We start from the raw sequence: 26,305 nt of genomic DNA, 5'->3' as shown, positions 1-26,305 counted from the left end.
AATTAACCAATAAAATGAACGTTTTTTTATTGAAGTTATTATTAATTAATAAAGTGCCTAAAGTGGGTCACTTAATGATTTACTTAAAAGAGAGCCAATGATCTCACAATTAGATCTTAACCATTGATAATTAGGTTTTTGGCCCATGTCAAAATTATAAAAGAAAGAGAGGGCAAAGGACAAAGACAAACAAAGAGCATTTATTTCACATGTCACATGAGTGAAGAAGAAAATCATAGATTTGAGTTTTAGCCACTGGTGAAGATTTCAGCAATAGTTCAACAAGGAGAAGGCAACCAAGCTTCACCAAGGACAAGCAACCAGAGAGCAGCAAGGAAAAGAGCAACCATAAAACCTAGCGAAGCAAGTTGTACGATCATTTGTACAAATTTCATATAATCATATGAATTGGAGGGAAGGCTACCTCAATTTGCATGCAAGCTAAAAATTTTAGGTTTGTTGTTTGTTTGATTAATTTCTCAAAGCCATTTTTCCTATAACGGAGCTCTTGTAAGTCTTCAAGATAAATTTTAATTAATGAATTGATATAGAAAAGCATAAATAAATTGTGCATTATGTGATTACTTATCTCGTTTTTCACTGCATGCAAGAGTTAATAATTCCAACAAGTAAATAGATCTGATCTAATAGTTGGTTTTAGAATAATTTAACAAGGTTGATGCAGCTACAATAAAGATAAAAACTTAAAATGGCCACAAAAACAACAACAAAAAAGTTAATGCAAAAGATGGTAAGGGCATAATTAGTGTGTGGGCAAAAGCCTCACATGAGCTCTACCCCCCTCATTAGCCATCACCCAGTTCATGAGCACTAGATGCTCCATCTCATCATAAGGAACCCTTGCATGTCCCAACCCTAATGAGCGAGAAACCAACTCATCCTTAAGGGGTAAATAAAATGTTATATCATATATAAAAAAGCTTGGACACCTAAGCTACACTCCATATAAAAGCATTATCAAAAGAAGTAAAAGGCACACTAGAGGGGTGCAAAAATTGGGCCCATGCCTCCACGATTGCTCCCTCCATTACATCTATACACTTAGGATGTGGACCTCCGCCAGCTGGTCCCATAACCAGGGCACTTGACCATGAAGTCTTTCCCCTTTGTTGCCATTTATTGTCACTAACATGTATGGGTTGAAGGGTTGACCTCAAAAATGTTATCTCCCCTTAGGGGCTAGAAGCACCTAATAGTGTTGATTATCTAGCCACCTCTAACAAGGTAGGAAACGTTTTTACGAGACTTGGTCTAGTTAGGTATTTGAAGGTGATCCTGGTTTAAAGTCTAACTATGCCCTCAATAGTTAAGTATGGTCAATTGTGATGAAGGTGATCCCAATTTAAAGTATAACTATGCCCTTAATAGTTAAGTATGGTTCACTATGATGCATCTATGGTCACTGTCGCTAATGAGTGGTTGCTTTCGCTCGAGTTTGAGATGGTTTTTCGAAGTGGTTCTTCACAAAGCAACAAAGACCTAGAAGGCACACTCATTCCATGCCTACACATGATGCCCAGGCCATACTACACCTCTGGAGAGCGATGATGACCTTGCAAGTGCAACACTGCCCTTCCATAGTGAAGCATTGGGCACTTTGATAACCCTAACAGTTGATTGACACCCCAAAGCACCCTCAGATGTTAAAACATTGAGCTCACTTTGCTTAGCATTGGTGATTCTTGATGATGTACCCAGCAGAAGCAGCATGCCCCCAAGTTGGCCTTGACACTATTTAATGGACATGCCTTGATCTAGAGTCCAAATGATGATGATCATGCCAATGATGATTACGGAGGGCTTGTACTACCTCATGGTGTTAAGTTTAGGTATGTTCTATGCTAGAGCAATTTATTTAAATTTTCATAGTTAGCAATCACATCAACATTACAATAAACTGCAGATAGAACATAAATATAAAATCACAGAAGACAAGCCAAGACAAGAGGACACAAGATATGGCGCGAGCCAGGGACAAACCCCACAATGTGTGGGGAAACCCTTTATCAATTCTTCTTTTATGTTCTTCAAAGTTCAGCAGAGAAAGAGAGAGAGAGAGAGAGAGAGTACATTTACAATAGAAGTCAACCCTTTGACTCTTCTAGATCAAAGCATAGATCATCTCCTATAACGATGATGCATGAGATCAGTTGAAGACATTCTGCTTCAACTGATTCTCCAAGGTGACGGCTTCACCTATCCATTTCGTCCATTTGCTACATCTTACCGTGGAGCACCATCTCATCTGTTTTCATCATCATGCAACCTCATCCATCATCATGTTGTCTCATAAATCAACACGCTGCCTCATACATTAGCATGCAATCTCATTGCCAATTATGTTGCCCCTTTACATTATCATGATCATGTTTATCTTCATAGTCCCATTACTAATCATACTCATATACATATATATTTATTGATCACCAATTATAAGTCATACCCTTACAGATCTGATTGGGAGAATGCCAAGATATATTATGAAATCATAGTGATCTTCTATACTATAAAAGTTCTGCAGAGAACGTATCCCCTAACCATCGCTGACCATTATGCTGAGATTGCTACAGGAATACCACTTGGATCTACTTCATCAATGGTAAGGTGTTACATCATACAAGGTTTCCATGAACAGCCTTGAGAAGTCTCCATGACTGCGTATGGTCTTCCATAATTATATAGACAGCTCTTCCTCCAATCGAGATCCTTACAAGTGTGCCATGACTGTACCATACCTTGCGTATGAGTCTTTTATGAACTATGTATAAATATCTTCAATGAACAATGTATAGTGTATAGGGTTTACAGCGTATCAATGTACCATGAACAGCGTATAGGTTTCCTTTCCATATATAGCGGTTCTTCTATCCCAATGGCTTCATACATCTCCATTGCGTGGATTCATAATAGCGATGGCTTATTGCCTGTGTATATATATATATATATATATATATATATATATATATATATATATATATATATATATATCCTGCGTATATGTATATCCGACTGTCCTGCGTATATGTATATATCTGACTGTCCTGCATATATATGGCTATTGCATTCATGATCAGCGTTCTGACTGCGGCCTTTTTATTTTACAGCGGCTACATTTATGTTGGACTGTGTATAAGTGCTCCAAGCTGTGCGTATATATATACGCTGTGTGTAAACTGCATTTAGGCTGCTACAGGCAGCATATGAGGGCCTCCGTATAAGGCTTCTAGATAGTGTAATAATGCCTCCATATTAGACTTCTGGACAATGTATTTAGTGCATCACTTGACTGTGTAATGGAGCTTCTTTAGTTAGTGGATAGGAGCCTTTCCTTGTCTGCAGCTGAGGCACGTCTGAACTATGGCTAGGGCACAGTTGAACTGCGGCTAGATCATCACTCCACAATGTACAATAGCTAGGGCATCATCCAATGCCAACGTATTCTTCTTAGTGTCTCTCCTTCACCAATAACCCAAGACGTGGAGAGGAGAAGATCACTTGAAGAATATGTTATGTTAATGACTCCAAATCCTATCTTATTTATACTAAAAATGAGGATGATGAATAGACACGTCGGTTGGGCTTCTAGAGCCTACATAAGTGCTGGTCGGCTTGATAATAATTACATAAACAAAATAAATTCATATCTCCATAAATACTTATCGGAATCGGATGATCTTTGGATCAATCCTACACCTCTCGACGAGAGGGATCCAATAAAAATATCACCTGCCATAAATAAGCTGACCCACATGGAGTTTGGCCCTAGTTGCCAATTTAACACTCCCTCTCAACTAGGGGGAACTCCATCTGTTGATCCATATGTCCGACTGTACTATCTCTGCCATCAGTGCCCTGCACTGCTCTGCCCATCTTTGCTCAGCTCTGCTGGCTCTGCTCTACTCTGCTCAGCTCTGCTGGCTTTGCTTTGCTCTACTCAACTCTGCTGGCTCTGCTAGCTCTGCTCTGCTCAGCTCTGTTGGCTCTGCTAGCTCTGCTCTGCTTTGCTTAGCTCTGTTGGCTCTGCTAGCTCTGCTCTGCTCAGCTCTGCTGGTTCTGCTAGCTCTACTCTGCTCAGCTCTGCTGAACTATGAAGAAGAAGAATTGATCGAGAATGTCTCATACCATTCTCCACTAACCCAAAGTCAGACTCAGAGTGCGTAACACTGGTCCCAGACCAGTCTCAACCGACCCAAAGTCAGCATCATAGTAGGTACCACTCCTACTACTGGTCCCAGACCAGTATCGCAGGCTCAGAGAGTGTACTACTGGTCCTAGACCAGTCTCAACCCACCCGAAGTCAGCGTCATAGTATGTACGACTCTCACTGGTCCCAGACCAGTCCTGCACTGACACGAAGTCAGTCTCAGAGTATGTACCACTGGTCCCAGACCAGTCTCAGCCGACCCGAAGTCAGCGTCATAGTATGTACAACTCCTACCACTGGTCCCAGACCAGTATCATTGATCCCAGATCAATGGAGTACATCCTAGCGTAGGGAGTACGGTAGATACAACGATGCGTCCATCGGTACTACTATGATCCCTAACTTCATTTCCCTGCTCATTGATCAAATGAGAGGTACTTCCCATGAGTCCCAGACTGCATGGGTAGGATGCCTCGACAGGAGAACTTAATCAATCCTGTCCTCACAGGAGAACACATCAATCCTGCTACAATCGCCATGGAGAACACATCAATCCAGGCCGCCATGGAGAACACATCAATCCAGGCCGCCATGGAGAACACATCAATCCTGCTACACAGGAGAGCAAATCATCCTGTTCCACAAGAGAGCGGATCATCTTGTCCCACAAGAGAGCAGTGCGCACCACCAGGGGAGGGTGAGTCACCTTGTGGTCGTATGTTGCTCCAGTAGAACTGCAAGCCCCCCAGAGCTCCCAGAGCTCAATGTATGCAACATGCAGAACCCTTTTACAAAGGTCTCTTGATGACTCCAAGTCATTCGGGAAAATCACAAATGATCTTTCCCCCGGGGCTTTAGCGACCTGTATATCATCTCAGTGCGATGGAGCCTCCTTGCTCATCGACTTTCCATATCCCAGATAAGGCAGTATCTGATGTCTGTTTGCTGGAGCAATTGTCGAATACAGGATTCCTCAATAATCGAATCACACCTCTGGTTGTCACAGAGAAAAACAACTAACATAAGAAATTCCGCAACCATGCAGCTTCATACGAGATCATACTCGTAGCCATGTATTCGGTCTAGGCGGTGCTTATAGTGACCGACTTCTGCTTCCTGCATCGAAGCAGAATCCAAAGAGAACCAACACTGAAAAGTGCTCTAGTGATCCTCCACACTGCCTGCCCACTCATCATTCGAATAATCATGTGGTTTCATATTTTCGGCAGTGTATCTCAATTCAGAAGATTCTTGGCACCAATGCAGTGAGGCTCAACCAAATATGAGCTCACCATGCTAACTGCAACACATGTCCGAACGGAGGTACTTCAAGAACATCAATGCGAATGAGTTTATGAATTTCAAAGGCATTCCCAAATCAGGTCCGACATCACTACCATATAACTTCTTGAAAGTTAAGATCCTCGAGGTAGTCACAGGCTTGCACCTTATCTTCCCACATTCAGAATCCAACTCCCTCTGTCTCCTATAAATGAGAGGGTCTGCACCTGTCAGACATAGGTGCCGGTACGAGAGGTTTAGCATCCACAACCTTCGAGTAATGGTTTTGGATCGGTTTCACTCCTAGTGAATCTCAGCTACATTAGACAGATATCAATCCTCTCATACTACGCCTGAGGTGATTTGCTTCAAGCCATAAAGGGCTTTCTTCCACCTGTATACATGAGATTCCTGATCATGAGTCTCAAACTCCTTGGGTTGTTCCAAGCCTATGGACCTGCTGTAAGAGGGGAATGGTCCCCTTATAATATTTTCCTTCGGTACATTTCAAACATGTACCTTCATGCTTCTTTTTGAATTCAGGCATCCTAGTGACCATCTGACTCACAGACCTCCGGAGTTGAGTCAAAGGACATGGTCCCCAATGGACTTCCTGTAACTTGATACAACCCTGAACTCAAAAACATCTTTAAAAGATCTATTTTCAAACACGTACCTTTCCATCGATAAGTGCCACCCTGTAACCAGGTTCGATCAAGTATATAAAAGAGATTTTGGGGTTCCTTGATTTCGTGGAAGAGTCAACCATTTCCTTGATGACCTGCATTACCAGTCATTCTTTTGATCATTGAGGATGTCCCAGGGATGATTGTTATCTTCATCAAGAGATGTGTCTCTGCCACTCCTTCGCATAACGGCCGAACTTATTTCAACAAGGCATCCGCCTTTCCTTCCACCCTTAGATCCGAACTTTCCAATGAAGTGATCTTAAGATGGACCATCAGAATCTTCCGCTGCGCCATTCTGATAACATTCTCCACTTTGACTTCACCCTAGGTGAATTATGAGGAACCCATTGATCCTTCTGTCTTGTCCCAACTGTCTTCAGTGATTACTCTTTCACTCTTGCTTGGGCATTGTCTTCACCTCAGCTCTGATACCATGTTAATTTCGGTATGTTCTATGCTAGAGCAATTTATTTAAATTTTCATAGTTAGCAATCACATCAACATTACAATAAACTGCAGATAGAACATAAATATAAAATCGCAGAATACAAGCCAAGACAAGAGGACACAAGATATGGCGCGAGCTAGGGACAAACCCCACAATGTGTGGGGAAAACCTTTATCAATTCTTCTTTTATGTTCTTCAAAGTTCAGCAGAGAAAGAGAGAGAGAGAGAGAGAGAGTACATTTACAATAGAAGTCAACCCTTTGACTCTTCTAGATCAAAGCATAGATCATCTCCTATAACAATGATGCATGAGATCAGTTGAAGACATTCTGCTTCAACTGATTCTCTAAGGTGACGGCTTCACCTATCCATTTCATCCATTTGCTACATCTTACCGTGGAGCACCATCTCATCTGTTTTCATCATCATGCAACCTCATCCATCATCATGCTGTCTCATAAATCAACACGCTGCCTCATACATTAGCATGCAATCTCATTGCCAATTATGTTGCCCCTTTACATTATCATGATCATGTTTATCTTCATAGTCCCATTACTAATCATACTCATATACATATATATTTATTGATCACCAATTATAAGTCATACCCTTACAGATCTGATTGGGAGAATGCCAAGATATATTATGAAATCATAGTGATCTTCTATACTATAATAGTTCTGCAGAGAACGTATCCCCTAACCATCGTTGACCATTATGTTGAGATTGCTACAGGAATACCACCTGGATCTACTTCATCAATGGTAAGGTGTTACATCATATAAGGTTTCCATGAACAGCGTTGAGAAGTCTCCATGACTGCGTATGGTCTTCCATAATTATATAGACAGCTCTTCCTCCAATCGAGATCCTTACAAGTGTGCCATGACTGTACCATACCTTGCGTATGAGTCTTTTATGAACTATGTATAAATATCTTCAATGAACAACGTATAGTGTATAGGGTTTACAGCGTATCAATGTACCATGAACAGCGTATAGGTTTCCTTTCCATATATAGCGGTTCTTCTATCCCAATGGCTTCATACATCTCCATTGCGTGGATTCATAATAGCGATGGCTTATTGCCTGCGTATATATATATATATATATATATATATATAGATATCCTGCGTATATGTATATCCGACTGTCCTGCGTATATGTATATATCTGACTGTCCTGCATATATATGGCTATTGCATTCATGATCAGCGTTCTGACTGCGGCCTTTTTATTTTACAGCGGCTACATTTATGTTGGACTGTGTATAAGTGCTCCAAGCTGTGCGTATATATATACGCTGTGTGTAGACTGCATTTAGGCTGCTACAGGCAGCATATGAGGGCCTCCGTATAAGGCTTCTGGATAGTGTAATAATGCCTCCATATTAGACTTCTGGACAATGTATTTAGTGCATCACTTGACTGTGTAATGGAGCTTCTTTAGTTAGTGGATAGGAGCCTTTCCTTGTCTGCGGCTGAGGCACGTCTGAACTATGGCTAGGGCACAGTTGAACTGCGGCTAGATCATCACTCCACAATGTACAATAGCTAGGGCATCATCCAATGCCAACGTATTCTTCTTAGTGTCTCTCCTTCACCAATAACCCAAGACGTGGAGAGGAGAAGATCACTTGAAGAATATGTTATGTTAATGACTCCAAATCCTATCTTATTTATACTAAAAATGAGGATGATGAATAGACACGTCGGTTGGTCTTCTAGAGCCTACATAAGTGCTGGTCGGCTTGATAATAATTACATAAACAAAATAAATTCATATCTCCATAAATACTTATCGGAATTGGATGATCTTTGGATCAATCCTACACTTCTCGACGAGAGGGATCCAATAAAAATATCACCTGCCATAAATAAGCTGACCCACATGGAGTTTGGCCCTAGTTGCCAATTTAACACATGGAGCCCCACCACTAGAGAGAGATAGCACCGCTTTATCATGATGCCACCCATAGAGATGACGCAAGGGACCCAGAGCTAGCTTTTGGACACATGGAGATATTTTGAGGCTTGATTTGGGGATTCTTCCTCAATTTATGGTTGATCATGATGGTTGGAGATGTATCTAGCCTTTATATTACACTTTTGGAGCCTTATTAGCCTTAAAAGGGCATGATGTCATGCTTGGAGATAGTTTTTTGCTTACATGTGGGAAATTAGTGGCTTATTTTGTTTTATTGAGCTATTGGGTTGGCTTGTAACCCATTTACTTCATGTCTACTCAAAATAAAACTTGTTATAGGGCTTTTAGATGGATTAATGGATGTGATAGACCTCATATGAATTGAGAACCACTCCATTCTTATTTTTCATCATCACTTGTGGATTTTGGCCTCCTTAGGGAGCTCGGCTTATCCTTGTTGTAACTCGCTACTTGTGGAGATGTAATTTTTTTGGAGCTATTGCTATTGGAGACTAATATGTTTATTGGAGAAGTCTATCTAGGATTGAAAGAAGGCAATTTCATCGAAAAATTGTAAGTGTAATTGCAAACTTTTAATGCCTTTTCATGTGATGAATGTATGTTATGGTTTTTCTATTGTTTTGTGTCTAAATGCATATTTTTATTGGGAAATCTTGTTTGATCACTGCATGTTAATATACTTCCCTCAAATGCCATAGAAGACCTCCTAGAGAGCTTTCTTCTACTTAATTTCTCCCCTCATAAAAAGATAGTTAGGGTTTGTCAAGTGAAAACTAGGGTTCCCCCCTTACTCCAAGCATAGATTTGTTCTCTTAAATTTAGCCCTAAAGACTCCATCACCCAAGTAAGGAAAGGCACTGGGAATCCTTGTGGTGGTCAAAACTCATAAAATTTGTATCTCTCTTCCTATCTATTTTCCTAATCCCTTTAAGGCAAGCCACTAGGGCTAGTAGCATAGGGACGAATTCAACTAGGGCATCTATTTGGATGACTTCGAAGCTTGTATAGCTTGTTTTCACCTTGATTGTTCCTTAAAACTCAAAATCTAGTTCTTTTCATGGTTGAATTAGCCCTAATAGGATTGATGTCATCAACCCTAGGTAATTTGTGCCCTAACAAAATCCTAATCTTTGTTTAGGCTTCAACTTTGGGCTTAAATTGAAGGTTTTCCATCTCTTGTTGTTGGTTTCATCATTAGCAAACCTTTTCCTTGTACTTGTATGCCTAGATACTTATTTATTAAACTATATATTGAAACTCTAGGCGTCAAGTGCCTATCTAAGGTTTTGTATGTGGTACACTACTCCTACACGTAGAGGATTGTGCCCTTTGTCCATTGAAGAATCACCTAACTTAGCCTTTAATATATATCACCTTGATCCAATTGACTTAGAATATCCTTAAGGCAAAAACTAGGAAGCATCCCGTGTGGTGAAATCGCACTAAAGAGCAGGAGGTGGTGGGTTGGTGAGGTGATAGTGGCAGTCCACCTCATTGTTTCATCTAGGCCTAGCCTCTAGCTAGATTTTGAGGCAACAAGGACCATCTTGGTACTTAGCAAAAGAATTGCCACACATGACAGCTCTTGATGTAGGCTTATTAGTCGGGATTTCATTATGCAATCCATGGTAAAGCAAAATTCTTCTCACGGGCCTCCATCACTCTAGATGCAATAGGAATGGCATTTACTTCAATTATGAATACATGTTATTTGGCCCATTTTTGCAGTCAACATCTGTTGGAGACCTGCATTAGAGGAAGTTTAAAACATTTTTCAGGACTCCTTGATGAAATATTTAATTACTAACCCACTTTGCTATAATTCTCACGCTGGGGAGTATCATTAGCAAACTTTGAAAACTGACTACATACATTCAAAAACTGGACCAAACTCTGGCTACAATCCAGTTATGTTAGAAAGGAAACAAAAAAGGCAGTCCCTTTATCTTTGATTGTAATTAACAGTTCCATACAATTTGTTCACCTCACATGCTTTATTTTGATATTTTGTGGAATGTAAATAGACATGCGTGGGGAACTCTAAGAAAAAAGAAAGATTTGGATTCAATCCCATTGCCATAGAGAAAAATGAACATGATACTTAAATTATAAGTGTTGTATATATTTCAGGTTCAAAAAACAACACAACACCAAAAGGATTGCAGATGTCATGGGTAACTCCAAATGGGGGGGAGAAATAGCATGCTTACCTAGGCTACAATGCTCAAAATATAAACATTATGAAAGTAAAGGAATTTCCTCTCTCCAAGCAGTTCTGCAGAAATAATCTTCTCCAAAAAATTGTTCGTTGTCTAAAACTTTGCAAATAAACTCAGGAAACAGCTTTTGCCCCCATTTTGCACTTCTTTTTGGTGATTGTTATTGAGTTCATTAACCCTATCATCTGTAATGAACCATCCTCTTCCGTAAAAGGAGTTTGTAATTTGATGCCACAAGTTCTTCCATAAACATAAATGGTATACGCATAATGTGGATGAGATAAAGGAAAAAGAGATTCTTAAGTACAAACAACATTCTCTCAAAACCTACAGACACATCCAGTAAAAAGTAAAGCATAAGGAAATCATTAAAAACAGAATTAAAAGAAAATGGATATACTTATGTTTTTCCACATTGCCATAGACATCCATGTGTACCATCTCTAACTATAAAAACTGCCAATCTAGCCCTAAGTAGAAAAACTGTTCATTAATTCAGAGTGTAATGAATAATCCAAGAAAATTGCCAATCTAGCCGGTGCAATCCTTGGTTAGCAAAACGGAGATTTATCTTAAGCGATGCATACATGAACAAAGGAAGACTTTGCCATAAATAATTTTAGTCAACTTCCATCCATGCCATGGACTGAGAAACCCTAAAAACACTCTTTGAAGGAAAATAAAAAGGGTTCACCACTGACAATAACTGAGACACATTAAGGAAATATGTGCTCAACTTATCTATATCACTAATGCTATTAGATAATAACATGTGCCTTAATTATAAGCTCCTATACTTTCAATCAACAGAAGAAATAGGTTGAATATATGTCTTATTAATTGACATTAAAAAAAAAAACATTTTCTCAGAGAGTGAAGACATGCATACCCATCAATGTCCTTCGGGCGAAAGCGAGACCGAGCTTCTCGTGTGGCAGCTTGTGAATTACCCCTAGGTCGTAACATTCTCTTGCGCTGTTGGACTCCATAGTTAAATACCTCCCTCTCCCTCTCAACAACTCCTTCCCCTTCAGCACTTCCTTCATCTGCTTCCTTCTCGTGATGCCGCGTTCTCTTCTCATGTCTCTCGAGGTCTGTCTCTTTGTCTCTTTCTTTTTTTCTTTCTTTGTCATCTTGATCAGAACACTTCCAACCATCGAGCTCTCTGGTTGCCCTCTGTTCAGTTTCTGGAGTTTCTTGCTCGGAAATCTTCCGAGTTCCTTCAGCTTCTTCTTTGTCGACATGCAAATTCTCCTTGTCATCCCTTTCTAATCTCTCCTTCTTCGAATGCTCCCTTTCCTTATCCTTCTGCCTTTCCTTATCCTTTCCCCTCTCTTTTCTCTCTCTATCTCTCTCCCACCTGTCTGCCTCTCTGTCCTCTCTGTTATCCTTCCGTTCATGCCCATTGTTGTTCAACTGCAAATTGCTGCGCCAATCATCCCTCTCCTTCTCACGGTCTCCCCATTCACGCTGTTTTTCATCTTTTCTCTTCCTATCCCTCTCCTTCTCTTTCTCTTCGCGCTTCCATTCCACCTTGTTCTCTCCAACCGCTTCCTTTCCTTCACAAAATTCCCCATCTTCTTCCATCGAAGTTTCCTTTCCTGCTTCTTTTCCGCTGGAAGCATGCCACCCAAAATCTTCAGTTTCCCTGTGCTGAAAAAAACCCAGATGATCAAAGCTGTGATCTCTACCCTCTTTCCAACTCTCCCTTGTTTCACCTCTATCCCGGCGATCTCGATCTCTTTCCGACCTAGTGTCACCCTTTGCATCCAAATGATAATCCCTTTCAATTTTAGGCTCCTTAAGCTCACCTCTGGCTTCTGACTTCAATTCCCTGTCAGCTTTGGCATCGAACCTAGCCTCATTTCTCACTTCTACTTTGTACTCTCTAGGTTCAGCTTTAACATCCCTAATTTCCCGTGAGTCCCTTGCTTCTCCTCCAAGTGAAGAGGAATCTAAATAAGGATCGTCAACTGAGGAAACATACCTGGGGACGGACCAACCCTGACCTAAATTGCTTGCCCTTCTTTCAATGTCACGGGACTCCATTCGCTGGATCTTTGGCGGCCTTCCATCCTGCTGGCTTCCTTCAATGGAAGAGTAATAATCAGACCCCGCTGATTGATGGGTTGCCTTCCCTGCACTATTGGAGAAGTTCACGGTGTCGTCATGCTGCCGCTTTGCCACTGGTGTCCCCGACGAAGGATGATTCCCCTCCTCGTGCGATCTTTTAGAAACTCCACTCATCTCTCTTTCTTTCTGCATTTCACAAACAAAATCCATCGATTACGCACATAATTTGCATTCTGCGCTTTGAAGGGGTAAAACATTATGGAAATACTTACTACCATTAGAAGCTATGAGAAAAGAAACCATTCAATTCAGTTCGACTCGAGTAGAGCAGCAGAGACATTTTTGAAATGTAAAAAACAAATACCTTGCAGAATTCGCCCAATTCTGAACTTGAGAATCAATGCGTATACTGATAGTCGTCCGGTGTCTCCCGCGAGCTGCTAAAGAAAGCCAAAAGCAGCATAATAGGTTTTTTTTGAAGGGTGTCTCCAGATTCCTTTTTATCGTCAAAAACGAAGGATGGATGGATGGATGGGATCGTGTAAAATGTGGTTTTTGACGTTAATTTCATTTCTTCGCATTACCTTCGCCACTGCCTTTTAATCGATTCTCATTTCATATCCCACATGCAAATGCATCTACATGTGACCTATGCTTTAGAGAGGGTTACGCTTCCGTGAGTGTTTCCAAACGGTTTTTTACCACCTTTCCTTTTCTCTACGATATCATCTTTGGAAAGGAAGGGATTGGCTTTTTAAAATCGCCCCGGAAAATCATTTTAATTTTCATTTATTAAAAAAAACTAAAGACAATCTTTGGATGTTTTAAAACTATATGCTTAAATTAAGATAAATTTATATTTTTGTGAATGTATTTTTTAATTATTATAATTGTGTAATTTTTTCATTTTAAGCTATAGGATTAAGAGGATTTAGAATAATTTATTTATATTCATTTTTATATTATTGTGATTGTGGTTTTTTCATTCATTTTTATATTATAAAACTGAAATAAATTTAAATTGATTTATTTATTTATATTATTATAACGCATTAGTTTTTAGGTTGATTTGGTATTATTTAGTTAAATTTATCATATATTTTTTAATTTTCTAAAGCATAACTTTAATAAATAAATAAATTGTATTTTTAAAATAATTTTATTTATATTTATCTATAATCTAATTGGTTGTATATTCGTTGATTTTATTGCCAAATATTTCTTGGTTGTATATTTGTTGATTTTATTGCCAAATATTTCTTTTGGAGAACCATCTGTAGGAGAAGTATGATGGTTGTACTAGGTGGGTTGTACAAGAGTAATCCATGTTTGTATTAGGTGGATTGTATTAGATGGTTGTATTAGGTGGGTTGTACAAGAGTAATGGGATCCATTACTGGTTGTACAAGAGTAATCCATGGTTGCATTAGGTGGATTGTATGAGATGGTTGTATTAGGTGGGTTGTACAAGAGTAATGGGATCCATTACTTGGTGAGTTGCATGTGTTTCTTAAATTGCGCTCGATATGCATGCAGACTACAAGTGTTTCTTAAACTGCACTTTATGAATTTTAAGAAACATGTGCTTCTTAAATTGCACTTGATATGAATTTTCATGTGTTTCTTAAACTACACTTGATATGAATTTGCATGCATTTCTCATTTCTTAAACTGCCTTGGAAAAGAATGAACCAAAAATAAATAAAGCCTATGCAATTTTTTATAAGTTATTAGTGTACCAAAAAGATTTTTTTATTTTGAATTTGATAAACAAAATGTAAAATCATAATTGCAATAATATTTAACAATTAGTTCAAATACCATAAAATCTCGTCATAATTTAAATTGTTAAATAGATTTATATGAAACTTATGAGGATTATCACGAATGAGAATAAAAAATATTTTATACTTTAAAATTTTAATAAATCCTCAAATCACTGTGATGATAAAAGTCTTCCCTTTTAAAAAACTATCAACAAAGAAAACATATCTTTTAAAAGATAATGACGAACTCCTAATGGAAGCCCATGCTAGAACCTTCATTACCGACGTATGTCTTTTAATAACAATTAGTTGGCTTTTATTATGATGTCTTTATGTTATAACAAATAGTTGGCTTTTATTATGATGTCTTTACGTTAGGAGGAGATATAAACTTTTATGTGAAGATTTGATTTTTACTTGGTTGCTTGCTTTCGGAGACTGAAAAGATAAAGGCTATTTTTAGGTGCCTTCACATGTTACATTTTGTAACCTATCTAATGGCCAGCCTTCAGAAAAAGTTAACTTTCAAGATTTACATATGAATTCGGATTGTGGAACTTTGTACAAATTAGTGATTATTAATTTTAATTATTATTGTAAAAAGTATGGATAGATATCTTTGAGTTATGTAGAATTTTAGTTGTATTTTAAAGTACATATTGTCAATATTTCAATTAACCAGCCAATTAACTTCCCATCTCGAAATTTTATTAACTTCCCATCTCGAAATTTTTATAACTTAGTTTCTTAATTACTAGATCATCACAATTATCAAATTCTTTCCTTAAATTATCATTGAGAAAATAATTCTTTGCTTTAAAATTTTATTGAGAAAATAAGAAGAATAATAAATTACCACTTGGGAAATTTTTCTTATAACTTAATCTTCTTAGCTAGATTATCAAAATGATCAAATTCTTTCCTCCTTTAAATTATCATTAATAAAATCCGAAAAAAAATAATAATAAAAATAGTAGATTAACCATAGAACTCACGATAGAATTTGTTAAAAAAACCATATAACTCTAAAATTTATATTTCACTTCATTTCAAATAAATATAATTAGCAATTTTGAAATTTATATTTCATTTAGTTTGGTTTAACATAAATAGTAACAAGGAGCCACTGCCGCGGTAGTCCCTGCCGAGGTCTGCAAGGACAACACAAATGGATTGTATACTATCTGATTTGAAATGGGATTTGAAATGGAACTGAAATAGTTCACCTAGAGCTGTCAAATCCACGGTGATGTGCGGAATTTGATATGCAATTGGGTTTTATTCGAAACCTATGGATTTTGTTTTAGTTAGACCTACTGATTAGCTGAAACAGAGCTTATGAAGGGTGCAATTTTTCCTTTTCCTTTTGATTTTGCGGTCACAGATTGTATTTCCATTAACTTATTTACATGGTGTTAGCGTAGGGTTGCTTGTTGAAAAGACGAAAACATAGGTAAAATAATACCAAATACAATACAAACCTATTGTCATGTAAATTGTTGTATTACAGTAATATGCAATGTAAAAAAACACAAAGAACATGTTAAAATGTAAAAATATTTTGCTAAAACTGATTGTTATCATCTTCCAATCATCCAATATTAATTTATTCTGAATTAAAGTAAATACAGGACAGAAATAGAAACAGTTCAAGCCATGTAAAAAACTAAAAATTCTTTTATTGTAAATGTTGGAAAAAAAAAGATGTAACATAGCATCCACAAGTAGTGTAGACTTTAAGTGTTACATTATTATTTCTTATAACATATTAGTAGAATAATTATATATATATATATATATATATATATATATATATATATATATATATATATATATATATATATATATCAAATTTCAAATACAATTATGTAATGATGCATAACATAAATACTAAAATTTATTGACAATTTATAATAAAAAAATAAAAATAAACTAGTTAAGACAATTATTTGGTAAAATTGAACACACATTTTCACTCGGAAATTTAATTAATTCATAAAAAATAATAAAATTTATTAAAAATTTATAATAATAAAAAAAATAAACTGGTTAAAAAAATTATGTGGTAGAATTAAATAGACATTTTCACTCCAATCCAAACAACAAATATTACTAAAGTGAAAATACTAAAACATGGTCTTACTTTTCTCATCTACTTTTCTATTCATTCATTAACTTTATAACTTTATATACCTATGACACTTACTTTAAGACAAACTAACTAATAAGTAATCAGTAACATAATTGCGTTGCCAACTTGAGACAGAACTCTCATTATATTATTATATACTTGCATATATTATATTATATATACTTGCCCCATTGGCACAGTTATATATACAACACGCGGCACCATAAGCTCTATCCCATTTTCACTGAGGTAGGGAATTTCAATGTTTTAAGGCGAAGTGAATTTGAAAGATGGAGATTTTCACTTCGAAAGATGGAGATTACAATCTTGAACCATAGGTTTTATATGATAAAGACTTTCCAGCCTTCTTTCCAGAACCTTTACCCACATTATCCAAAAAACAAAAACTAACAAAACAAGATGGCTTACAACAAGCTCATTATGACTAAAATTTGAAGCCACAACAAAAATTTCAATTTCCATAAACATTTCAGCTTAATATATTAATAATACATTAATATGTAATATTTAGAAAAATAAAAAAATATCAATAATAAATAAATATTTCAGCTTAATAACTAATATAAATTCAATTTCCATAAACATTTCAGCTTAATATATTAAAAATACATTAATATGTGATATTTAGGAAAATAAAAAATATCAATAATAAATAAATATTTCAGCTTCAACGTGAAGCAAGTTAAACATTGAAATGCATAAATAAATATTTCCTCTTCAACGTGAACCAAGTAAAACACTGAAAACATAAATACATGTTTCTATTTGAACGTGAACAAGGTAGAAAACTGAAATAAATATGTAAAAATTGGCTTGAAGTAGCAATGGAATTTAAAATATTGAAAGTACATTTTCTTGGTAAATGAGTGGAAATTTCAAGTTAAATAGTTATATTACAGTAAAACCATAATCTGAAGAATTACTTGCGAAGTGAAGAACTTTCGCAGGGGAAAAACCAGAATGAGTGCTCATGTACACATGCATACGAGTAAGTTACTCTTCCAAATTTCATGTTTTATAAAATATTTTAAGCAATACTAAAAATTTTAACAAAAACATTTCAGTATTTTTTCATGATAAAAATATGAAAATTACAGATTCAAGTGAATTCTACCTGCGGTCAGACGTGGTTGGAGATGAAATATTTTGAATGGTTATTTGGCCATTCGGACCAGTCTCTGCCTTTTAAACACTGGCCATGTCAAACTATCCTCCAAAGGAAAGGTCGGGCTCTGCTTGTCGTGTGGGAGTATGCGGCGACTTGCATGGACGATTCCCATATCCCGGTGATGGTTTCACATATGAGTACAGCATCATCAACACTTGCTTGAAAACAAGATCAATACGTCCCCAATGACTAATAACCAGACCCTAGACAATAAGTTCCTCATTCCAAATCATGCACTTAGGTTTGCAATCCTAGAGTGGAAAATTAAATCTGGATTTAACAATGCAGATTATGACACTAAACAATACTTGGAAAGACATAAAACTTCAATTAAAACCACTAAATTTCAGAATAAAATAGATTTTCCATTCATAGGCTTGCAAAGGTTAATAATGCATATTTTCAATAATAATTCTTTTCAAAATAGAAAGATGATACTATTTACCGCAAAAGGCTCGGGATTTTGGAATGTTTGACACATTGTCTGCTATGATAGAAGGTTAGAAACAGAAGCATATGGACAAACCTTAAATATGAAATCGGAAAAACCACCTCCGAAGCATATAGCAAAGAAATAATAATGAAATGAGAGTGAAATTAATTCCTGATGAATTAAGAAAACACTTTATATAGTGAAAGCTTGAGTGATAGAAGCAAAACTATTACCATGAATAGACGAAGGGAACAGTGCAAAGAGTTACATGCCATCAAATAACCATGTTAAACGTTTGTAGAAATTCAACATTTTTTTATGGTGAATATTACATTAGATGGGGAATGCTCCTTCATTCTGGGAACTTACAAGTTGTAAAGGTGAAGCTCCACTCGAGGCTCTCTGCTCCTCTGCTCTTCAAGTTGTAAAGGTGAAGCTCCGCTCTCTGCTCCTCAAACTAGCTGCTCCACACTCTCTGCTCTGCTCTGAACTTACTCCGGAGAATTAGCTGCTCGATGCTCGACACTCTCTGCTCTGAACTTACTCCGCACTAGTGACAAGGCATTTGTAGACCACCATGGACGCCTCTGCATATGCAAACAACTGGCACTTGCAGGATGCAGGACACTGCATGCTTGACACGGAGAATAGGTAGCAAAAACTTAGGACAAACTACTAATGAATGATATTTTAATTTATATTAGATATCATTTTTGGGATGTTAAGTAAGTCATTCAAACCTATGACCATTTCCATGAGAGGTAGTAGTAACTGACTAATTTCTCATGATTTTTGAATAGTTCACTTAGCACTCATGATTTTAATTTATTTTAAGACTTGATTTGCAATGAAACATTATATAATAACATGACATATATGTTAAACTACGCTATCTTAAAATATAAATATATGTAATTATGAAATTTAATTTTTGCATCCTTGTATGCCATTTAAAATATGCTTGGTTATTTATAATTATTTATTTCACATATTCACATCGATGTTAAAATAGGAAATAAATTTCCTAAACCTTAAGGATCAACCATATTTCTTCCGCTTACTAATGGTAAAAATAATGGATAGAAAAATATCAACTATTATTATCAAATGTATACATATACAATAAATTCTCATTTTGCATAATAATTGAGAGATATATTAAAAGAAGTAATTTTTTAAAAAAGAAAGCATAATAATTTTTTAGTTTGGTCCTATAGCACCAAAAATAAATATATTGAGATTTAAGTGATTCTTGAAAATCACCACAATTTATAAAAGTGATGCTCCAAACATAAAGTTATGTCAATTAGAGAAGGACAACACCTAAAAATAAAATAATAATGAATGGTATTTTAATTTACTTCAAGACTTGATTTGCAATTAAACACTATAGAATAACATGGCGTATATGTTAAATCACACTATCTTAAAATATATGTAATTATTATAGATTTAATTTTTGTATCTTTACATGCCATTTAAAGCATTTTTGGTTATTTATAATTGTTTATTTCACATATACACATCAATATTAAATAAGAAAAAAAATTCTAAACCTTAAGAATGCAATCTACCATCAACCATACTTCTTTCCCTTACTAATAGGAAAGTTTATTACTAAAGAAATAATGAATAAGAAAAATTCAACTATTATCATCAAATATACTCATATACAATAAATTCTCATTTTTAATAAAAATGAATAAAACACATTTTCAAAATTTTATAATTATTAAAGACATAGTTTAACAAATATATAACAACAATGTAAAACTAGAACCTGACACTACGAATTTTCTTACGTTTATATAATTTCCATTATCTTCGTCTATAAATTACTTATTAGCAAACTACTTATATAAATTACTCAATCTTTATCTGTAAATTATTTATTGGTAAACTACTCATTTATGACGCGCACACTAAATAATTGGACCTCAAATTTAAAGTAATTTTTGTTCAACCTCAAATATGTTTGAACTTGAAAGGAGGCCCAGCTGGATTTCGGATTTCTGATCATGTTTTTCCTTCTGGGTGCGGCTGTCCAGGCCGAGAGTATGTGTTTATTTTTGAGCAGCACAGTGTAGGGGTGCTGATGATCCTCATTAGAGGAGGCTGGCCTTTTATAGGCAGATCATTTCAGAATGTTAACTCATCTGCTTGTAACCTTTTTACTTCTTATAAAAAAGTTCGCTTTTTTCCTTGGAAAAAAAAACCTCAAATACGTTTGAGAATAAAAAATTGTTCCACAAAACGTCAAATTTCACATTTCACCGGGTATTCCGGTCCACCAATATGGCTCTGATGTACATTGCCTCAATAAGTCTGTACCCGTATATGATTTTCATGGAAAACATTTTTTCTTTCACTAATGTATAATGTATGTTTATCTCTGAAAACTTTGGATAACAAAAACTTTTCTCTGAAAACTTTGGATATCTTATTTTTACCCCGAACATAATGTCTTGAAAACTGCGAAGCGCGCAATAAGACCCCCAACTTTGTTGTCCAATCAAAAATTACATTATAAATTTTATATTATTTTGTAATATGAAAACTTTGGTTAAAGTTGTGATGTACAACAATAGTTTTTGGTCAAACAAGAGACCCCCAACTTTGTTGTCCAATCAAAAATTACATTATAAATTTTATATTATTTTGTAATATGAAAACTTTGGTTAAAGTTGTGATGTACAACAATAGTTTTTGGTCAAACAAGAGATTAATACGCCGTCAACGCACAATCGATTGCTAAGAGTCCCAGGCAGGGACTAATAATAAAAATTATTAGTCAATCATTTCAAGATTCATATAATTAGTAATGTTGAATTTTAAGTTTACTCGTTTTTGGATTTTATGTAACTATATATGTAATTAGTAATCTTTAAAAAATTATATTTCACTTTGTAGTTAATGTATGTAATTGATATCTAATTAATATATGTTAACTAATTATTTAAATTTAGTTATAGGATTAGTTAAAGGTAGATCAAATTATCATCATAAGAATTTTGACATGGTCATTTAAAGTTACAGAGTATGTTAAAAGATCAAGCCATAAAAAGAAAAAGATAAGAATGGCTAGGTTGGTTGTTTGACACAAGGCACACTTGTGGCCCTTAAAATGAATAAATATACATGATATACATTTATCAGAGCATGAGGTGGCAGTTGGGCCACATTCCACATCCTACTTCATAGGAATGAATCTAAGGATGAAATTAATTTAGTAACCAATGTTGGATTAAAGACTCCAGGTTTTACATTAAATGTTGGTTCTAGAGTAACCACCAATGTTCTGCTTGACAATTGTCATTGTCAATGTCACATAGCTCTTTCATTGTTCTTCACTTTATTTTACTTATATCTAAACTAAGCCGCATGGAAAGCTACTTTGTAGCACTTGTTCTTATAATGTTGTGGTGTTTTCTTATAAGGGGTTAGTTTGATGAAAAAATTTAGTGTTGTTAGGCATTTTACTAAGTCTTATTGGTGAGTGTTCACATTTATGAGGTACATTAGTTTACATTAATGATTTTTTTGGGTATGTCATTACATCCTTTAAAATTTTCTAGATAGTATTCTTTGAACCAAAATAATTGTGTTGGCGGTGGAGGAAAGCATCTCTTAAGCTTCCCCAAACAATGTTCCTTGACCCATATATATATATATATATATATATATATATATATATATATATATGTTTGTGTGGGGGTGGGAAAGGTAGTATTCCTTGGGCTTCCCTAAATAATGTCCCTTTGATTTAAAAAAAAAAAATGTGATGCAATTTCTTTGACCAAAACAAATGTGTGTGTATGTGGAGAGAGAGCCCAAAATGTTCTATGTCTATGATTTTATTACAGATGTTTTCCACAAATGTTGGGAAGCATCCCTTGGTTTCCAAGAGAGGAAAAAATTATATTGTCAAATAGGCCATGTCTATTTGGGAATTGAGCTTCCTATATTTTAATTTAATTATCAATAATTATTAGGTGGATGATAGCAAGGTATAAATTTTAGGGGCACTCCTCAAGAATTTTTTATGATAGGTTTCCTTTTAAAATTGCACTTCACAAGACATTTTTTTATTATTTTTACCTATCATTTGCATATTGTGTATTACATGTTTTTTGTTAGATTAAAAATATCAAATAGGTTAAAATAATAATAATAATAATAATTTACTATCTACTTAATTTCATGAATTGTGAGGAGCTCACTTCTCTTTTCCCTTTTTTCTTCAAGTCAAGAAAATTCTCTTACATTTATTAGGAGGAGAAAAATAGAATTTCACATAAGAGACTAATTATTCTAATTAATTAAATAATAATAATAATTTTAAAATTATGATTTAACTTTGATTATTGAATAATCGTGTGTACCTTATTAGATTAAATTTACTATGATTTTAAAGCATACTTTCAGTCTTACACGACGATTAATTTTTTATCAATAAATGTGACTTGGAAATAAACAAATTCAAGTTAAAACTCATTTACTATGATTTTAAGACATACTTTCAGTTTTAAGCAACCATTAAAATTTTATGAATAAATGTGGCTTTATAAATAAATAAATTCAAATTATGAGTAGCATTTTTTTAGGGCAAGTTATCAGATGCACATGAAAGATTCGTTGTATAATTCCAACTTCTAGTATGAGGCTAGAGAGACTAATTATTTTGATTATTAAATAATAATAAAACTATGATTTAGCTATAATTATTGAATAATTATCTTCATCTTATTAGATTATTTACACACAACCATTATTTTTTAATGAATAAACATGACTTTAGAAATAAATAAATTCAAATTAAAACTAAATTACTATGGTTTTAAAGCAACTTTCAGTCTTACGTAACCTTTACAATTTTATGAATAAACGTGACTTTAGAAATAAATCAATTTTAACTCACAAGTACAAATAAAATTCATTAATTATAGAGTTCAGGCTTCTGTGATCCTGACGATGAACCACACTAGTTGGTTCGAAACGCGTCGACAAATGATACTCCATGTGATTTTCGCTGAAAAATCTCTCACAAAATTCATTAATATCAATTCAAATAAAAATAAATGAATCTTTGAGAAAACAAAATTGTCTTACATATTTTGCATCAAGTGCATGTGTTGTGCTTGACTAATTGATATTTTTTTTCAGAGAAAAAAAGCTATATGTATTATATGAGAAATATAAAGAACTGAAGATACATCCTTTTTCCGAGAAGATACAGATCAGAGCTGTGATCCCAAAAAGACATGAGCAAATAAAAACCTATGATCTAAGAGATATTACATAATGTCTATGATATCAAATCTGATATTATCTGAACTCAAAAACTCTGAATAATTGAGACTGTCTAAACAAGATGAAGCATTTAAAAGTCTGGTAAGGCAAAATCATTGATCTGATAAGAGGAATCATCAGATGCTATCTCGAGGTGCCAGAATTCAGAAGAGGAAGAAAGACCCTTTTTTGAAAGAGCGTCTGCTGTAGAGTTTTCGTCCCTATTGATGTGCTGAATAGAGCAATTCACCAGGCGGGTCCAGTAGAAGTGAATCCTATCTCTCCATCCAGTCAGATGTTGTGCCAAAATGGAGTTTTTCCTGTTTACTGAATCAACCCATAGCTTGGAATCGCCAAAGATAGCCACCTGCTGAATGTCTAGGAAAATACAAAATTTTAAAAGACCTGAGAGGGCTATGGCTTCAGCCAGATTATTGGAACCCTGTCCGCCGTGCCAGAAAGAAGAGAAATGAGAATTTGCAGATATCTTTATGTGGAATCCACATCCACATTGGCCCTTTTGAGCTGCCCCGTCGAAAAAGGCTGACGGCTGATGAAGATGAGCAATAGAAGACCTGGCTGGGGATATGTTTAAGATCTTTTCTTTCTTCTGTGGGAGCGAATCTAAATAAGCAGAGATTAAATCAAAAGCTTTAGCTGGAGAAGAATTTGATTGGTTAAAGATACAGGAGTTACGCCATTTCCAGATAAACCATATGGTTATGATGCATATTCTACGCCATAGGATCTGTTTCTTGCTGCAATCAATGAACCATTCCTGAATCGAAACATGCATATCAAGTTTAAAACCATAGGCTCTTTCTAATTCCTGCCAAATGAGAAATGAATGTTTGCATTTGAGAAAAATATGAAGGTTTGATTCCTCGTCTTCCCTGCATAAAGAACATATGTTAGGACCAATCCATCCTCTTTTCAATAAGTTCTCCCAGGTCAGGTTTCGATTGTGGAAAGTGAGCCAAGAGAACAGGATCATCTTCAGAGGACAGCCATCTTTCCAGAAAGTGAGAGGAAAAATCGGGGGATGAGAAGAGTGCTGCCCTATCAGCTTTTGATATATTCCTTTCACAATTATGTTTTCCGACTCATTTGGGATGTTCCAGGATAAGAAATCTGATTCTCTTGTACTAGTGAGACCCCCTTTTTGTAGTCTCCGAATTATGCTGAGCCACTGCTGCTCGTACTCTTTGGGAATGTTCAAAACTGATGAATCTTTCCAACGCGGAATAGGGCCATCCCAGGCAGCGATCAATTTGTCCCAGAAAAAAATACCACATCTATGGAAATGCTTAAGAAGAGAATCAGGGATATCAATATCATCTGATCCGCACTTAAAGAGATCTTTGCCAATAATGATGTTGTTGCCCTTTTGAAAACGCCATATCAGATGCTCCAGACAGATTGCCTCGATTTTCCGAAAGCTACGCCATATGGGGGATCCATATGATGCACCGATAGTGCCTCTACGATACCAGACGTGGAATTTCTTATTGGCAAGATATTTCAATTTAATCAGCTGGCTCCACGGACCGTCCCCTTGTATAGCTCTCCAGAAGGATTTGCATAGAAGGGCTCTACCAAAGATTCTCAAGCTTAATAAACCCCAACCGCCCATCGACTTAGGAAGAGAGATGCCAGAGAGTTTTATAAGGTGATATTTATGCTTTTCAGCATGACCCCCCCATATGAAATTTGCGGACAGACTGTTCATGTTGTTGATAATGCTCGCTGGAAGATGAAAAAGGTGAGCCCAATAAACAGAGAGTTGATTTAGTATGGATTGTACTAAAATAACTCTCCCAGCCAACGAAAGACAACGAAATTCCCATCCAGAGATTCTCCTATAGAATCTGTCCACCAGCCAGGACCAATCGGCTCTGGAATAGCCATTCGCCTTGATTCGGAAACCCAAATATTTAATGCCATTGCTGATATGATAAGCTTTTATACCAAAAAGCTCAGATAGCCAAACTACATCTTCCAGCTTGAGATCAGAATGGAATATAGCAGATTTATCCAAATTTACCTGAAGTCCCGTAGCCCTTTGAAATTTATCCAAAATCATATGAAGACGCATCCAAGTAGACCTGCAAAACATGGCAAATAATAATATGTCGTCTACAAATAGGTTATGAGACAGAGATATGTCCCTGCAAATTTTGAGAGGACGCCATGCTTTCTCATCAACAGCTTTATGGATGTTTAAGTTGAGGGAGTCAATGGCCAAAATAAATAATAAAGGGGACAGAGAACATCCTTGGCGAAGCCCCCTCTCAGCACTGAAGAAGGGAGTAGGAGAGCCATTAATGATTATAGCGTAATCTACAGGATCGATACACGCCATGATCTAATTGATCATGTTGCTCTTTAGCCCAATTCCAGCCAATAAACACCTGATATATGCCCAATCAATACAATCGTAAGCCTTTTTCAGGTCTACTTTGAGTAAGACCGCTTCTCTTTTCTTAGCGTGTATAGAAAATAATGCCTCCTGAGTAACAGCTACCGCGTCATGGATGCTCCGTCCTTTGAGAAAACCAAACTGTTCCTTTGATATTGTTTCTGATAATACACCTTTCAGCCTTTGTGCGATGATCTTTGAAATTATTTTGAAGGTGGTGTTACATAAAGAAATAGGCCGATAGTCCGAAAAG

At 35.8% G+C, this 26,305-nt stretch overlaps 2 protein-coding genes across 2 annotated transcripts in view; both read right to left on the bottom strand.

Annotated features, from left to right (window-relative positions):
* The window catches only part of LOC149205329 (zinc finger CCCH domain protein), a 146,851-nt gene extending 133,484 nt beyond the window's left edge, over nucleotides 1–13,367 (bottom strand). Inside the window, exons 1-2 of the mRNA XM_089395002.1 lie at nucleotides 13,098–13,367; nucleotides 11,642–13,011 (exon numbers count right to left, since the gene is read on the bottom strand). Of these exons, the coding sequence (XP_089251128.1) occupies nucleotides 11,642–13,011; nucleotides 13,098–13,103 (1,376 nt within the window). The 5' untranslated portion in view covers nucleotides 13,104–13,367. The remainder of the gene's footprint in view (nucleotides 1–11,641; nucleotides 13,012–13,097) is intronic.
* Nucleotides 13,368–23,724: 10,357 nt separating this feature from the next.
* Nucleotides 23,725–25,995, bottom strand: LOC149205328 (uncharacterized). Its single transcript, XM_089397372.1, has one exon. The coding sequence runs from the start codon at nucleotides 25,993–25,995 to the stop codon at nucleotides 23,725–23,727; it is 2,271 nt and encodes a 756-aa protein (XP_089253498.1).
* Nucleotides 25,996–26,305: the final 310 nt, after the last annotated feature.

Source organism: Pinus tabuliformis, chromosome 1_2 (assembly GCF_031772625.1).
Source record: "Pinus tabuliformis cultivar Carrire ecotype Pingquan chromosome 1_2, CPIR1, whole genome shotgun sequence".
Lineage (NCBI taxonomy): Eukaryota > Viridiplantae > Streptophyta > Pinopsida > Pinales > Pinaceae > Pinus > Pinus tabuliformis.
The sequence above is the reverse complement of the archived record's forward strand: the minus strand, read 5'-3'. Positions and strand labels throughout refer to the sequence as shown.

Coding starts and splice junctions, on each gene's coding strand:
- LOC149205328 (XM_089397372.1), bottom strand. CDS start 25,995: ATGGCGTGTATCGATCCTGTAGATTACGCTATAATCATTAATGGCTCT.